At 59.3% G+C, this 15,207-nt stretch overlaps 1 protein-coding gene across 1 annotated transcript in view; it reads right to left on the bottom strand.

The window, feature by feature from the left end:
* Positions 1–15,207, bottom strand: part of LOC133627315 (collagen alpha-1(I) chain-like) — a 105,543-nt gene that overhangs the window by 3,219 nt on the left and 87,117 nt on the right. The window contains exons 30-58 of the mRNA XM_062011973.1: positions 15,136–15,180; positions 13,663–13,716; positions 13,391–13,435; positions 12,645–12,698; positions 12,026–12,079; positions 11,771–11,824; positions 11,606–11,659; positions 10,362–10,415; positions 10,171–10,215; positions 9,614–9,658; positions 9,228–9,335; positions 8,882–8,935; positions 8,588–8,641; positions 8,332–8,385; positions 7,971–8,078; positions 7,384–7,437; positions 6,983–7,090; positions 6,612–6,665; positions 6,433–6,486; positions 6,143–6,196; positions 5,231–5,284; positions 4,324–4,431; positions 4,068–4,121; positions 3,876–3,929; positions 3,507–3,560; positions 3,014–3,067; positions 2,791–2,844; positions 2,472–2,525; positions 818–871 (exon numbers count right to left, since the gene is read on the bottom strand). Coding sequence (XP_061867957.1) covers positions 818–871; positions 2,472–2,525; positions 2,791–2,844; positions 3,014–3,067; positions 3,507–3,560; positions 3,876–3,929; positions 4,068–4,121; positions 4,324–4,431; positions 5,231–5,284; positions 6,143–6,196; positions 6,433–6,486; positions 6,612–6,665; positions 6,983–7,090; positions 7,384–7,437; positions 7,971–8,078; positions 8,332–8,385; positions 8,588–8,641; positions 8,882–8,935; positions 9,228–9,335; positions 9,614–9,658; positions 10,171–10,215; positions 10,362–10,415; positions 11,606–11,659; positions 11,771–11,824; positions 12,026–12,079; positions 12,645–12,698; positions 13,391–13,435; positions 13,663–13,716; positions 15,136–15,180 — 1,746 coding nt within the window. The remainder of the gene's footprint in view (positions 1–817; positions 872–2,471; positions 2,526–2,790; positions 2,845–3,013; positions 3,068–3,506; positions 3,561–3,875; positions 3,930–4,067; positions 4,122–4,323; positions 4,432–5,230; positions 5,285–6,142; positions 6,197–6,432; positions 6,487–6,611; positions 6,666–6,982; positions 7,091–7,383; positions 7,438–7,970; positions 8,079–8,331; positions 8,386–8,587; positions 8,642–8,881; positions 8,936–9,227; positions 9,336–9,613; positions 9,659–10,170; positions 10,216–10,361; positions 10,416–11,605; positions 11,660–11,770; positions 11,825–12,025; positions 12,080–12,644; positions 12,699–13,390; positions 13,436–13,662; positions 13,717–15,135; positions 15,181–15,207) is intronic.

The raw sequence follows: 15,207 nt of genomic DNA, 5'->3' as shown, positions 1-15,207 counted from the left end.
CTGGCTAGGCAAAGGAGGTTTTGCTTGATCCTGGCAGGAGACACCTGCCTGGGGACATTTCCCCAGACCAAACATCTGCTGTGGCTGGAAATGGGAAATTCCCACTCATGGGTGGCTGTAAAATTGCTGAAATAAACCCCCCAAAACACAAACCAAGCCCAAGCCCATCACTTTGGTTTGTAGAAGTGCCTGTACCTAGGCTGCTGGGAGGGAGGTGGCCTGGCCGAGCCTCCCCTGCTCAGCTGCAAAGGCAAAACTGAAAGCATTTTATCCCAGACTAAAACATCATCCAGGAAAAGGTCAGTATTCCCCAGGAAATGCTTTGAGAACATAAAAGGAGTTTCTTGTGTGGTGAAATGTGGTGGGAGCAGGGGGAGCGAGCCCAGCACGGCGGCTGCTGCAGCCTCCCCTCTGCCTGCTCCCCCAGCCTCCCTCAGCTCCCTGCACTTCAGCCTCTGCCATTGCTCATTTGGCTTGCAAGAAATGTAAAGCTCTCTTTATTGCTGGGGCTTTATTGTCCTGAAGGCTGTGGGCAGCTAGACACTGCCAGGAGTTGCTGGCACTCCCTCACAGCCCTGCAGCTGACGGATGGGGCTGGGAGATGTGCTTGGCTTGCTGGTGCTTGCACGTCCAGGAGGATGAGAAGGCTGGAAAAGGATCTGGTTGTGGAGCAAATTTAAAGGTTCCACCTCCCTGGAACCAATCCCCCCAGGGCCAATCCCCAGGAAGGATGCTGCAGCAACCAGGGTTTAGGAAGAGAGCGAAAAGTGGTGGCCTCCAGCAAATGAAACACTCAAGTGCCCAGTACGTCACCTACCTTGTGTCCCTTTGGTCCAGGGTCTCCTTTCATGCCCTTCAGCCCTGGGATGCCCTAAGGGAGAAACAGAATCACAGAATGGTGGGGGTTGGAAAGGATCATCTACTCCAACACCTCTGCTCAAGCAGATCTGCCTGGCTCAGGGGCCACAGGAACGTGTCCAGGTGGGGTTGGGAACCTCCCGAGCAGGAGCCTCCAGCCCCTCCCTGGGCAGCCTGGGCCAGGGCTCCCTCACCTCAGCACCAAAGGACTTGCTCCTGGTGTTTTAAGTGGAAATTTGTGTTGCAGCTTTCCATTACCCCTTATCCTGTTGCTGCACACTGCAGAAAAAAGTGCTGCCCCATCCTCTTGACAAACACCTTTTACATACTTGTAACTATTACTGAGCTCCCCCCTCAGTCTCCTCCAGGCTGAGCAGCCCCAGGTCCCACAGCCTTTCCTCACAAGGAAGATGCTCCAGTCCCCTCAGCATCTTGCTGGCCCTGCACTGGCCTCTCTCCAGCACTTCCCTGTCTCTCTGCAGCTGGGGAGCCCAGAGCTGGCCCCAGGACTCCAGATGAGGCCTCAGCAGGGCAGAGCAGAGGGGCAGCACAACCTCCCTGGCCCTGCTGCCCACACTCTCTTGCTGCCCCCAGGCTGCCATTGGCTTCTTGCCCACGAGGGCACGTTGCTGCTCATGGGCAGTTTATTATCAGCCAGCACTGCCAGGTCTCTCTCCTGGAGCTGCTCTCCAGCAGGTCACCCCCAGCCTGTGCTGGTGCAGGGGGTTGTTCCTCCCCAGCTGCAGGACTCTGCCCTTGTCCTTGTTGAACCTCAGCAGGTTCCTCTCTGCCCAACTCTCAGCCTGCCCAGCTCTCACTGACTGGCAGCACAGCCTCTGGTGAATCAGCCAGTGCTCCCAGTTTGGTGCCAGCAGGGAACTTGCTGAGGGTCCCTCTGTCCCCTCATGCAGGTGGTTGATGAAGATGTTGACTCAGACTGGCCCTGATGAGGCACAGTGGTACCCACAGGGGCCAAACAATGCAGCCTTGCATCGCCCCACACCTGAGCAGGAGGGGCCTCACCCTGCTGAGCCTGCCCCCAGGACCCTGAGAATTTCAGGCAGTTTTAGAAACTTTGAGGCATTTTCTCATCACAGCTTTGATGCTTTTGATCTTGGGAGGATCTCTCAGCAAACCCCACTACGACTGCAGCTCGGGGCCTTGGCTGGCTGCTGCACACCCTGCATTTCCCTGGGAAGTTTCCTGAGTCAGGGGTTTTATTTGAAACAGAGAGAAAAAGAATCCAGTAATTAAAGAAAACTATGTGAGTAGGTTTTTGTTTGGCCTACACTGGCTGTTGTGTGTCCCTCCAGCCATGGCAGCTCTCTGGGAACGTGGGCACAGTCCTCTACAAGTGCCCAGCACTGCCAAGCAGCAGACACTTGACTGGAAGGGAAGTATCTGGCCTCTAGAACAATGTAGTGGAAACCATGTGATTTGCCTGACTGCAGCCACACTGCTGGGATCCTGGTTTAGGAAGAGAAGGAGAGATGGGCTGGATCAGACACCCAGGAGCTTCACTTGTATGCGGGTCTCTGCTCTGGTTGTCCAGAGCTGGTTTGCACAGTGGCACCCACAGGGAGCAAAACCAAAACCTCCAGGCTGATACTCACGTAGGGTCCTTGGGGGCCCTGGGGTCCTTCCAGCCCCTCATCACCTGGGCAGCCCTGAAATGCAAAAGCCAGAGAGCTGGGCTGCTGTGGCAGTGGTGTGACATGAGGGAAGGGCAGCAGCGATGCCTCTGGCAGGGAGAGCAGCCCATGGGTGCTGGGGGGCAGGGGCAGAGGGGGGATACAGAGCCCCCCAGCTATGCAGTGCCACCACACTGGATTATCCTTTCCTAAGCTGGGGGCTCAGGCAGCTGGGAACCCCCCACTCTGAGCTGCCAGGGTGCCAAAGCGACCCTCACCCCCCAGGGCAAAGCCAACCTACCTTGTGTCCCCGGGGACCTCGCGGGGGCCGGTGACCCGCCTTGCCTCGCTTGCCCTGGAACAACAGGTTACACACTGAGGAGCCATTGGAGCCTGTTAAAGCCACTGAGCCGTCTGCCCCCAGGGATGCTGAGCCCCCAGCAAACAGGGGCCTCTCTGCAAGACCTCCATGGGCTCCAAGCATCAGCCCCGTGCCTCCTGCCACGCTCTGTGGTGCCATTTACCTGTCTGCCAGCTTCTCCAGGGACCCCTTCTGCCCCTTCACGCCCCACATCGCCCTGGGGGAAAGAAGGGATGGGAGATGTGGGTCACATCCTGGAGTAGAACTGGAGAAAAGGGGCTGCTGCCTGCATGGAGATGGGAACAGAGCTCACCAGGCGCTGTGGGACCCTGGGGACAGGCACCAAGGCCACGGTGCAGAACTGGTCAGTAACCCCTCTCAGGCAATGCCACCTGAGCCAGGATGGAGGCAGCCCTGTGGGCTAAGCTGCCAGCCCCTCACCCAAAACCCAGCCAAGGCAACCCAAGGGCATCTAAGGGCCCTGTGTTTGCCAGGCACTGATGCCTGGCTGCCTTTACAGTGGGGAGAACCAAGTTACCCCAGGGTGATTCTCCCCAGTTTCTCTCCATGGACCACAACCTGCTCAGGCTTGGCCACTCCATGCAGGGGGCTGCTCCCCCTGGGGTGCCATCCACAGAGGGGGATTTCATATGTACCTTTTCTCCTTTGTGACCTTTCCACCCTTTAGGACCGGCTTGTCCTGGAGGCCCCTAAAATCCCAAAGCAAAAGGAGCCCCCCCTGTAAGGATGTTGTGCCAGGGATGTCCCCTCCCCTCCCCTCCCCTCCCCTCCCCTCCCCTCCCCTCCCCTCCCCTCCCCTCCCCTAGCACAGGAGGATGCTCCAAGCTGAAGTGTCCATTTGTGATTTTTGCCCCTCAGGAGCAGGCTGTGCAGAGTGGGGCTGTGAGGATGTTTCAGCAGGAGCAGCAGATGCTGCTGGAGTGGGGCCTCACCACAGCTGGGAGATCCCAGCACTTCCCTGCTGCTGCCAGGGAGAACCAGTTTGGCTCCATCCCGCTGCTCACCGTTTGCCCCGCTTTCCCCGGCCTGCCAGGCTCCCCCTTCACACCTGCTGGGCCCTAGGGAAGAAACCAAAAATCAACCCAACTCTGAGAAGTGAGTTCCTGGGTTCTTCACCCAAATGCTGGCACAGACCTGGGCTGCAAGACACGCAGGCAAAGAGGCAAAGCAGCGTGGCAGCAGAGCAGCTCACTCACCTCGGTGCCGCTCAGCCCTCTCACTCCAGCTTTGCCCGGCGGCCCAAGAGGACCCTGAGTTTGTTTGGGACAGAATATGGGGCTGGCAGCAGCTCTGGGCCACTTGGGGGAAGGCAGAAGGCAGAGTACACAGCCAGCTGCCTTGCCCCAAGGTCTGGACCGGGGTTGTTCCCCCAGGGAGCTTTGGGGCTGTGCCAGGGAGGGGCCACCCTGAGGGGACGTCCCCTGCCCGTCCTGGGGCAGGGAGAGGAGTTACCTGCCGGCCTGGCTCCCCCTTGGCACCCGCTGCTCCTCTGGCTCCTTCGTGCCCGGCGTAGCCCCGGAACCCAGAGGCGCCGGCCAGCCCCCGTGTGCCCGCCGTGCCCTGCAGTGCACAGACACGGGGCTCACAGCCCCAGCCCCTCTGAGCAGCTCTCGCTGCCTGCTTGGCAAACCTGCCCAGGGTTTGTTCTGCTTCCCAACCTCTCCCAGCAAAGGCAGCTCCCAGGTTAAGGACACATCTGGCCTGGGCAGAACCCATGCAAACGGATTCCCCTGCAGCCCAGGGCAGGGCATCCGTGAGGCGGCTGCGGCTCTGTGCAGGTCAGCACCACGGCCACAAAACGCAGCTCAGGGCAGCTCAAGTGCTCCTGAGCACAGAGCAGTTCCTGCAGCCCTCTGACCTTACAGACACCCACGGATTTGCTCTGGAAAAGCAGAGGGAGGGGAAGCTGCAAGCCTTGGGCCTGCCTCAGGCAGGCTCTGACAGCTGAGCTGAGGTTGCACAAGGGCCCTTGGGCACAGCTTTTAATAGGTGTATTGAAATGCCCTGATGGAGCTTTGGCTCTAGGGAAGCCAAGGAAATGATGACTCCATTAAAAAATCAGTGCAGGGCAAGACCCAGCAGACACTGCCCAGCACCTGGGCTGACAGAGCTGGCTTTGTGGCCAGCCCCTGGGTGAGACACAGCCTCAGGCTCTGCTGCTGCAGCATGAGGTGCCACCAAACCTCTTCCCTCAGCTGAGACACAGCCTCAGGCTCTGCTGCTGCTGCATGAGGTGCCACCAAACCTCTTCCCTCAGCTGAGACACAGCCTCAGGCTCTGCTGCTCCAGCACGAGGTGCCACCAAACCTCTTTCCCAGGGAAACTTTGCAGGAGTAGAGCTGGTGCTCCCTGTACTCACCACTGGGCCGGGCTTCCCGCTGTCTCCCTTGGTCCCTTCATCCCCAGCAGGTCCCTGCAGAGATGTTGGGGATTTAGAATAAGCCCATCCTCATCATGTGCTTCATGCTCAAGCTCTCTGTGGGCACTTTAAGCATCCTGTTCCTTGTACCACTTCCAGCTGGCCAAGGCATGGGGGGGTTGGAAGGGACCTTTAGAGCTCATCCAGTCCAACCCCCTGCAGAAGCAGCTCCCACCTAGATCAAGTCACACAGGAACGTGTCCAGGTGGGTCTTGAAGAGCTCCAAGGAAGGAGCCTCCAGCCCCTCCCTGGGCAGCCTGGGCCAGGGCTCCCTCACTGAAACACTGAAACAGTTTTTTCCTTCTGTTTAAATGGAACTGTTTGGTTCCAGCTTCATCCCATCACCCCTTGTGCTGCCACTGGATACAACAGAAAAAAAGTGCTGCCCCAAGCTCCTGACACCCACCAGTGAGATATTTGTCAATGTTAATGAGGTTCTCCCTCAGTCTCCTCCAGGCTGAACAGCCCCAGGTCCCACAGCCTTTCCTCACAAGGAAGATGCTCCAGTCCCCTCAGCATCTTGCTGGCCCTGCACTGGCCTCTCTCCAGCAGTTCCCTGTCCCTCTGCAGCTGGGGAGCCCAGCACTGGCCCCAGGACTCCAGATGAGGCCTCAGCAGGGCAGAGCAGAGGGGCAGCACAACCTCCCTGGCCCTGCTGCCCACACTGTGCTGGATGCCCCCAGGCTGCCATTGGCTTCTTGCCCACGAGGGCACGTTGCTGCTCATGGTCAGTCTATTGTCAATATGGCAATGGGGCAATAAATCCTTTGGCTTTGTTGTTTACTGGAAATGGTGAGGCACTGGGGAAATCTTTGGCAGTTCCTGGCTCTGTAAGATCCCAGGCATCAGTACCTCTATTCCTGCAGCACCAGCAGGGCCATCCATGCCTTGTGGTCCTGGATCTCCCTGGGGAAGAAGGGGAAATGGCTCAGTCCTTGGGAGACCCCTTCCCTACCTCTTCAACTTCGGATCTTGGGCATAAGGCAGGCAGTGTGCCGTGGCAGGCTCCCCAGGCACAGCCAGCCCTACCACAGATCCCATCAGCCAGAGGCAGAAAGCAGAGACTGGGAAAAGTGCAGGAAAAGTGCAGGAAAAGGCATTTCCCCCAGAGATGAAGGGTTGGAGCCATGGCTTTGCTGTACCTTCACTCCCTTGGCACCATCGAGCCCAGGGGGGCCTCGGAGACCTGTCCCACCCTGTTGAGAGCATAAAGAAAGGAGCCTCATTGATTCCACCCTGCCCAGTGCTCCCAGTCACACACACGTCCCCCTGCCAGGTCCGTGACCAGCTGAGATCAGAGGAGGGACGTGATCTGACTTACAAACCATCCTCTGGCTCCAGCAGGTCCCACAGCTCCAGTGACACCAACCTGGCCCTGGGACACAGAGGGAGACGTGCTCAGCGGGGTCCCAGCCCCAGGGGGCAACAGGCTGGAGTTTGGCCTGAGACAGCATTAGCCCAGACTGCCCAGCAAGCCCAGACTGTCTCTTTGTGCCAACAAGACCCAGTTGTGGGGTCATGCCTATGAGACACAACACTCCCTGTTTAGGAAGATTTGCCAGTTCCTCATATTTTCTGCAGGTCCTGGAGCCCAGTTTCCTCACCAGCAGTGAGTCCCAGTCCTTGGCAGCCGCTGCCCAGCCGCCAGCCCAAGGGGAGCCCTGAGCTGAGGCAGCCCCTCTCTGTACTTGCCAGCAAACCTTCTTGGCCCTTCTCTCCTTTATGGCCTCTTTCTCCAATTTCCCCCGTGGCAGCTCCAGGGCCAGGAGCTCCAGGAAGGCCCCTGGGGCCGGTGTCACCCTGCACAGGGATGGAGACAGAGGTGTCACCGCAGAGAGCAAAAAGGAACAGCAAGGAAATGAGCTTGTGCTGGAGGATGATGCGTTTCACCCTCTCACTGGGTGCCACGGACAGGAGTTCAGGAGAGTGCTGATGGCAGGTGTGAGCCCTGCATCTCCAGTGGTCCTCAGCCACAGGGACACCCCTGTCCTGCTTCTGTCCCCCACCATGGGAAACAGAGCAGCAGAGACTGAGCAGTGTGCAGGTGTTTCCAAGGTGCTGTGAGGAGAGACAGAGTTAGAAGCACTCCTCACCTTCTGTCCCTGCAGTCCTGGCTCGCCTGGGTCTCCAGCATCACCAGTGTCACCCTGCTCAGAGGGAAATATCAGCATTGGATGCAGCAGTTGCTCCCCAGCCTCATCCCAGCAGGGGTTACAAGCTGATCTCTGAGTTCCATGGGTTCTCCAGCCTCCTCCAGTCAGGATTTTAGTGCTGGGTAAGAGATGGCCCCATAGCTTCACCTGCACCAGCAGGTCACCCCCCACCATTACCCACAGTAGCCCAAAAGAGAGCAAGGACAAAAAGCTGAGCAGAGCCAAGCAGCATCTCACCCAGCAAGGGCTCCTGAGAGCATCAGCCCCCTCCTTCCATGGGGCACCTCGGCCTGGAGCAGGGGCTGTGGTCCAGAGCCAGGGCAGTGGGCACAGACCCTCTGTGTGCCTGTGCCCTGGCAGAGGATGCAGGTGGCACAGAGCACACGTCCCTCCTTCCCTCGCTCCCCTGGCACAGAGCACATGTCCCTCCTTCCCTCACTCCCCTGGCACACAGCACATGTCCCTCCTTCCCTCGCTCCCCTGGCACACACGTACCTCCTTCCCTCGCTCCCCTGGCACACACGTACCTCCTTCCCTCGCTCCCCAGGTCTCCCCGCTGGCCCCTCTGGCCCATCGTCTCCTGGCTCCCCGGGGCTCCCTCTGATGCCTGGAGCTCCGCAGGTTCCTCTCTCTCCCTGGACAGGATGAAGATGACCTGGATTACTCTTGGTTGTGTTTTCCAGCTGGGCCTGGCTCTGCCCTCCGTTGTTTCTCACCACACAGCCACCCCAGTTTTCCTTGTACCATGTACCAGAGCTCCAAGAACTGCCTCCCCGCACCATGCCCAGCAGCAGCAGCCCCGAGGCACGAGCATGCTGGAGGTGGATGCCATCAGCCCTGTGTGGGGGCACAGACAAGGCTCCCGGCCCCACTCCCGCGGGCACTCACCTGCTGGCCCTTGTGCCCCGGCTGCCCCTCTGCTCCCGGCCAGCCCGGTGCTCCCTGGGGAGGAAACGCACAGCCCAGGCCTGGCACGGCTCGCTCACCCCACACTGCACAAAGCCTGTGGCTCAGCTAACGCCGACACAGCTTTAACCTTCTGCCTTAGCTGAGGATCAGCAACTCCCTCTCTTCATTTCCCAGGGCAGAAGGCAGGGAGAGGCGGCCCCAGCAGGGGAAGGACGGGCTGCCCCTGCTGACCTACCTGCTCGCCAACCAGCCCACAGACACCAGCGTCCCCAGGACGTCCCGTGGCACCCTGCCAGAGGATGCAGGTGTGAGGACAGGCAGCTGTGGTGGTCCCGACCCAGGTCCCCCCACAGACCCTGCTGCCCAGTGTTTGTGAGGCTCGTCTCCCACCTCACACCAGACATGTAAATCTCCATCCCACTGGGCAAAGCCAGGGGCCAAACTGGGAGCAGTGCATGTCCCTGGGCTCTGCCTGCCTGGGCAGCTCACACAGCCAGCAAGGGGAACAGGACCACCTCTCTGCCCTTACCTTCTCTCCTCTCATCCCTGGAGGCCCTTCAGGGCCATTGGGACCTTCACGGCCCTGAAAAGAAACAGCCCCAGTCAGCAGCAAGGCTCTGCCTTAACTCAGGAGGCCTTTGCAGCTCCTGAGATGGGGCCTGGGGTGCCCCAGCACACCACATCCTCACAGGCAGAGAAGCCATGCACTGGCTTCTCAAGCCCCTTGCACCAGCTCCTCTTTTCCTTCCCTTCCTGCGGGTGCCTCAGGGAGCTCCCCAAAAGTGTCCCACCAGCACAACTGTTGTGCTGTGTCCCACCAGCTGAGGCAGGAGGTTGTGTTGGGCACCGATCAGAGGAGCCCCGTCTGCACTCACCGGGTAGCCGGGTGGCCCAGCAGCACCAGTCACTCCAGGAGCCCCTGTTTCTCCTGCCAAGCCAGGCTTCCCGGGGCTCCCATCCAGCCCCTGCATGCCAGGAACACCCTGCAAGGCCAAAAGGACACTGTGCCACTCCAAAATGCAGTGCAGGGTGCAGCTCTGGGGAGGGCAATGTCAGCTGGAGCCCACCATGGGTCTGGTGGGTCCAGTGCCCCACCCCTGCAGGTGCAGGAGGGCACTGCTGTCCCTGTACCCAACCTGACCACACTCTGCAAGGTTTGGGGCATTCTCTGCCCCATGACCAGCCTCCAGACTGGCCACTTATCTTTCGTGCCATCACTCAGCTTCAGAGCATCTCTGCAAGCTGCAGCTCTCACACTTACAGGCAGGCCTGGAAGCCCTCGAGGACCTGGGTCACCCACTCTGCCCTGAAACAAGAAGAGTGCTCAGCAGCCTGGGCAAGGTGAGGAGACAGAGGGGACCCTGACCAGGGTGAGGCTCTGCTTGGGCAATTCCCATGTGCCTGGACCACCTCAACAGTGTCCATGCAGCATCGGGACAGAACCCAGCCAAGGTTCTGCCTGCTCCTGCCAAGGAACCTGGGATTCACAATGCTGTAAGGAGTCCACAGGACATACTGCAGAGAATGTGGGGAGCACAGAGAATGTGGGGAGCACAGGGAGCACACAGAATGTGGGAAGCACAGGGGGCACACAGAATGTGGGGAGCACAGGGGGCACACAGAATGTGGGGAGCACAGGGGACTGTGGCAGAGAATGTGGGGAGCACTGGGGGCACACAGCATGTGGGGAGCACAGGGGACTGTGGCAGAGAATGTGGGGAACACAGGGGGCACACAGAACGTGGGGAGCACAGGGGGCACACAGAACGTGGGGAGCACAGGGGGCACACAGAACGTGGGGAGCACAGGCAGCCCTACCTGGGAGCCGGGAGCGCCGCGTGGACCAGGGGGCCCTGGCAGGGCCTGAGGAGGAGAGAGCATCGGAGCCCCACGTCACAGCCCTGCTCCCCTAGGCCCAGCTTAGCCCCTTGGTGCTGGTGGCAGAGATTTACCCCTTTTACCGTGGCTGGGGCTGGCCCTGCCCAGAGCTGGCAGCCAGCAGCACTCACCTTGGGGCCGGCCGTGCCAGGGAGTCCCGGTGGGCCTTGGGCTCCCGTTTCTCCCTGTTGGAGGCAAGAAAGATTTCCTTTCCTTGTAGGTTTTGATGCAGTAACTTCTTATGGAAAAACAACAGACAACAACCACCAACCAAAGAACAAAACCAGCTGCCTGGCTTCTTATATCAAGCCACAGGAGTGAGGGCAGATGAGGTGCTGGAGAACCACTGGTTCACACCACGTGGGAGCCAGCTCTGGCTGTCCTTTCCTGCTACCCTGCAGCTTCCCTGGCTCACAACATCACCCAAACACTGAATCACAGACTGGTGGGGGCTGGAAGGGCCCTGCAGAGCTGCTCCAGCCCTTCTTTCTATAGTAGCTTGTAACAGGACAAGGGGTGATGGGATGAAGCTGGAACACAAACAGTTCCACTTAAACGTAAGAAACAACTATTTGTCTGTTTCAGTGAGGGAGCCCTGGCACAGGCTGCCCAGAGGGGCTGTGGAGGCTCCTTCCTTGAAGGTCTTCAAGACCCACCTGGACGTGTTCCTGTGTGACCTGATCTAGGTGACCCTGCTTCTGCAGGGGGGTTGGACCAGATGATCTGTAAAGGTCCCTTCCAACCCCCACCATTCTGTGATGCTATGATTCTATAAGTCCCTGCTACAGCAGGTTCCCCTGGCTCAGGGGCACAGGAACGTGTCCAGCTGGGGTTGGAAACCTCCTGAGCAGGAGCCTCCACACCCTCCCTGGGCAGCCTGGGCCAGGGCTCCCTCACCTCAGCACCAAAGGACTTGCTCCTGGTGTTGAAGGGGAACTGTTTGTGTTCCAGCTTGTGCCCATCACCCCTTGTCCTGCCACTGGACACTACAGAAAAAAAGTGTCTCCCCATCCTCCTGACACCCACCCTTTAGGTATTTGTAAGTGTTAATGAGGTACCCCCTCAGTCTCCTCCAGGCTGAACAGCCCCAGGTCCCACAGCCTTTCCTCACAAGGAAGATGCTCCAGTCCCCTCAGCATCTTGCTGGCCCTGCACTGGCCTCTCTCCAGCAGTTCCCTGTCCCTCTGCAGCTGGGGAGCCCAGCACTAGCCCCAGGACTCCAGATGAGGCCTCAGCAGGGCAGAGCAGAGGGGCAGCACAACCTCCCATACAAACAAACCAACCCATCTGCTGTGTCCAACAGCACAAGCCCAAGCTGTTTCTGAAGCCTGGCCCAGCACATGCCCTGGCTGCTGTGCTGGTTTCCCAGCCCTACCTTGTCTCCCCTGGGGCCCGGCCTCCCGCGCCCGCCGGCAGCTCCTGGGTGGCCCTGGGGAGAGGCGGCGTCAGGACAGGCAGGGCCCGTGTGCCATGGCCGAGCTCTCCCGGGGCCGGGCAGGAGCCCCGGCCCTGCTGCAGCCCCGGCAGCTCTGTCACTCACGTAGGTGCCGACGGGTCCCTGAGGCCCCTCCGAGCCAGGCTTCCCAGGCAGCCCCTGCCAGGCGACACGAGGGCATTAACCAACCTCTGCTCACGTGGGCAAACGCCTTCCCGTCCTCGCTGCCCGTGGCTGAGCCCACAGGATGCCCCAGGTCTCCTCATGGCAGCGAAGAGTCTCTCAGGGCCCTCCCCCACCACCACTGCTCCAACCAGCCCCCTTCGGCACGCTCGTGCCCTGACAAGCTCCAGCTCTCACCTTTGGTCCCAGGGAACCTGGGTCTCCGTCAGGTCCAGGTTTTCCCAGGGAGCCCTTTGGGGAGGAGATGTCAGTCTGAGATGACAGCCACTGGTGCTGCCTCTGTGCTTGTGGACAGGCAGCTTCAGTCCAAACTGGGTGGCTGGGGACAAACTGCCACTACAACCAGTCCTGGTGGCTCCTGCTGCTCTGAGTCTCCTTCCCCGTGGGCAAGGATATGGGACTGTCCTCCCTGAACCTGTACCACTCATTTCTACTTGAGATGGAGTAATGCTTTGATCTTCCTCCAGGACCACTCAGACATGAAGGGTTTCCATGGGCTGCTGCCCCCCTTCAGAGACCCTGCTACACCCAGGGAAGCTGCAGAGTGCCTCAGGCAGGCTTCTTCTTGCTATTGGGCAGGCACAAGTTGTTCTGCTCTTCCCCAGATGCAGCTATTTCTACCTCTGAGGCATCTGTGTGTCTTTTAACTAGAAGTTAAGAACAAGTTCTACAGATGCCCTGATCCTCTGTCAGTTCCCAAGGTGGGAAAGGCCCATATCCTCCCTCCCCCAGCAGCACTTGCTGACTTCTGAGAAAACACGGAGTTCATGCAAAGGAACATTGGCTTTATCCTTACTGTGGATCCTGGAGGTCCTGTGTGTCCACGGGCCCCCTGCAGGCCAGCAAAACCCTGGGGGAAAGGGCAGAAGACGAGTGATGGAGGGAATACAGAGGCAGGAGGGATGGAGAGGCTCTTCCCGGCAGCGTGTGGTCCGACACTGACCCACGGCAGTGTGTGGGGCCCGGGGGCACAGGCCAAGGGCTCAGCTGGGTGAAGCTGCCCTGGTGCCTTCCCCTTCAAACAGCTCTTGGTCTCTTGTTGCTGAAGCCACACATCCCCCACGTGCCCAGGGCACAGGGCCAGCGCTGCACAGTGCAGACAGCAAACCCAGACCCGTCTCTCTCTGTCCCGGGCCAGAACAGGCCTCAGGTTTTCTCTTGAGGGAAGTGTCAGGTTTGGGGTGTTTGGTTTATTTTTCCTTTTGCATTTCAGACCAAAGATGCCCCACAGAAGGCAAAACTTGCTGCCAGCCCAGGCCTTGCTGCTGGATCTGTTTTGGACACCAGAACCAGGGATGATGCATTATTTTGCAATAGCCAGTTCTTAAATGCATTGTCCCATTCTCTCTCCTTCACTACGATTCTCAGCAGGCTCCTGCCTGCAGCTACATCCAGAGGAGCATTTTCTGGCTGGTCTTGTTCCACCAGGGCCACCTACCACCTGCACCTCATCCCATGGATGTGCTTTTGAGGCACATCCCCAAGGGGAGACAGCCCGGTAGAGGGAGGAGGGACAGAAATCAGTCAGGCAGCTCTACTCACCAGTGGTCCCCTCCTGCCCGGGCTGCCTGTGGTCCCTGGGGGACCCTGCAGGACAAGGCGGGTGATGATGAGGATGGGGAGGCAGAGGCAGCCTCTCCCAGCCCCACCATGCCAGCCCAGGGCCAGCTGATAGACACCACAGCAGGGTCCAATGTGGTGGCCGTGGGGATGGTGGGGTTGGAGAGTCCCCCCTTGGGCTCAGCTCCCCCTCTTGATACCACCCACTGCCCCAGCCCTTGCCCACAGTCAAGTACAGAGTGTAGGCTGGGAACCTGTGTACCAGGCTTTCCTTCGGCGCCGTCCTCTCCCGGGATGCCCCGCGAGCCCTGGAAGGAGAGTCTCACGTCAGGAGAGCAGAGCCCGGTGGCAGGATGTCCCTGCCAGGGACTCATCCAGCCCCAGAGCCTCCCTCCTGTATTACAAGGTGGCAAAACCAGCGGTGGCACGATCCCCAGGCTGCTCAGCTGGTCTGTACTGAGCTGTGGGCTCGTTAGCTCAGGGCTCAGCCCCACACAGCTCCCACAGCTCCTCCCTGCTCCATCCCACCTTTGGATGTAATCGCTGGGAAATGACAGGAGCGTAGGAGGAAATCCATTCCTACCTCCACCATATCTTTCCCCCCCCCCTTGCCCAGCTATTTATTCCTGTCTCCTTCACCAAGCATGACTCTAAATAACTGAGTCTTCTGAAAAAAGCTATTTCCTGAATTTTCTAGGCTCAGGGTTAAGAGAGAAGTTGTGGTGCTGGGCAGGTGGTTTGTCAAAACACCTCATGCAACGTGCAAAAGCCTGAGCTGCCCATCCACAGCTTATCTCATGCAAATTCCCAAGCAGAGCCCAACCCTCTGGTCTGGCATGATGCTGCTCCCCCAGAGCTGAGTTCCCCAGGCACCACACACCAGCAAAGAGACAGAATCACACAGAATCATGGGATCCCAAGGGCTGGAAGGGACCTGCAAAGCTCACCCAGTGCAACCCCCCTGCCAGAGCAGCACCACCTAGAGCAGGGCACACAGGGACTCATCCAGCTGGGTTGGGATGTCTCCAGAGAAGGAGCCTCCACAGCCCATCTGGGCAGCCCCTGCCAGGGCTCCCTCACCTCAGCAGGGAACAAATTCTTCCTTGTGTTTCTTTGGCACCTCTTGTGTTCCATCTTGTTCCCATTGCTCCTTGTCCTGTCATTGGCCATCCCTGAGCACAGCCTGGCTCCAGCCTCCTCACACCCACCCTTGATGTGTCTGTAACATGACTGAGCTCACCCCTCAGGCTCCTCTTCTCCAAGCTGCAGAGCCCCAGCTCCCTCAGCCTCTCATCACAAGGCAGATGCTCCATTCCAGCATCTCTGTGGCCCTGCACTGAGCTCTCTCCATCAGCTCCCTGTCCTTCTGCAACTGAGGGGCCAGAACTGGACACAATATCCCAGATGTGGTCTCACAAGGGCAGAGCAGAGGGGGAGCAGAACCTCTTGACCTGCTGCCCACAGCCCTTCTAACCCAGCCCAGGCTGCCATTGGCCTCTTGCCCACGAGGGCACGTTGCTGGCTGCTCTCATCCTGCTGCCCACCAGCACCCCCAGCTCCCTTTCCCCTACACTGCTCTCTGACAGTTCATTCCTGAGCCTGTGCTGGTACTTGGGGTTGTTCTTTCCCAGATGCAACACTCTCCACTTGCCCTGGTTGAACTTCATTAGATTCCTCCCTGCCCACCCCTCCAGCCTGTCCATGGCCGTGGGTTATCTGCTACTTACGGGCAGCCCAGGCACTCCGACGAGCCCACGCTGACCCACACGGCCCTGCAAAGCAGAAAGTGTTAAGAAAAG

The sequence above is a fragment of the Colius striatus genome, chromosome 19, assembly GCF_028858725.1.
Source record: "Colius striatus isolate bColStr4 chromosome 19, bColStr4.1.hap1, whole genome shotgun sequence".
Taxonomy (NCBI): Eukaryota; Metazoa; Chordata; class Aves; order Coliiformes; family Coliidae; genus Colius; species Colius striatus.
The sequence above is the reverse complement of the archived record's forward strand: the minus strand, read 5'-3'. Positions and strand labels throughout refer to the sequence as shown.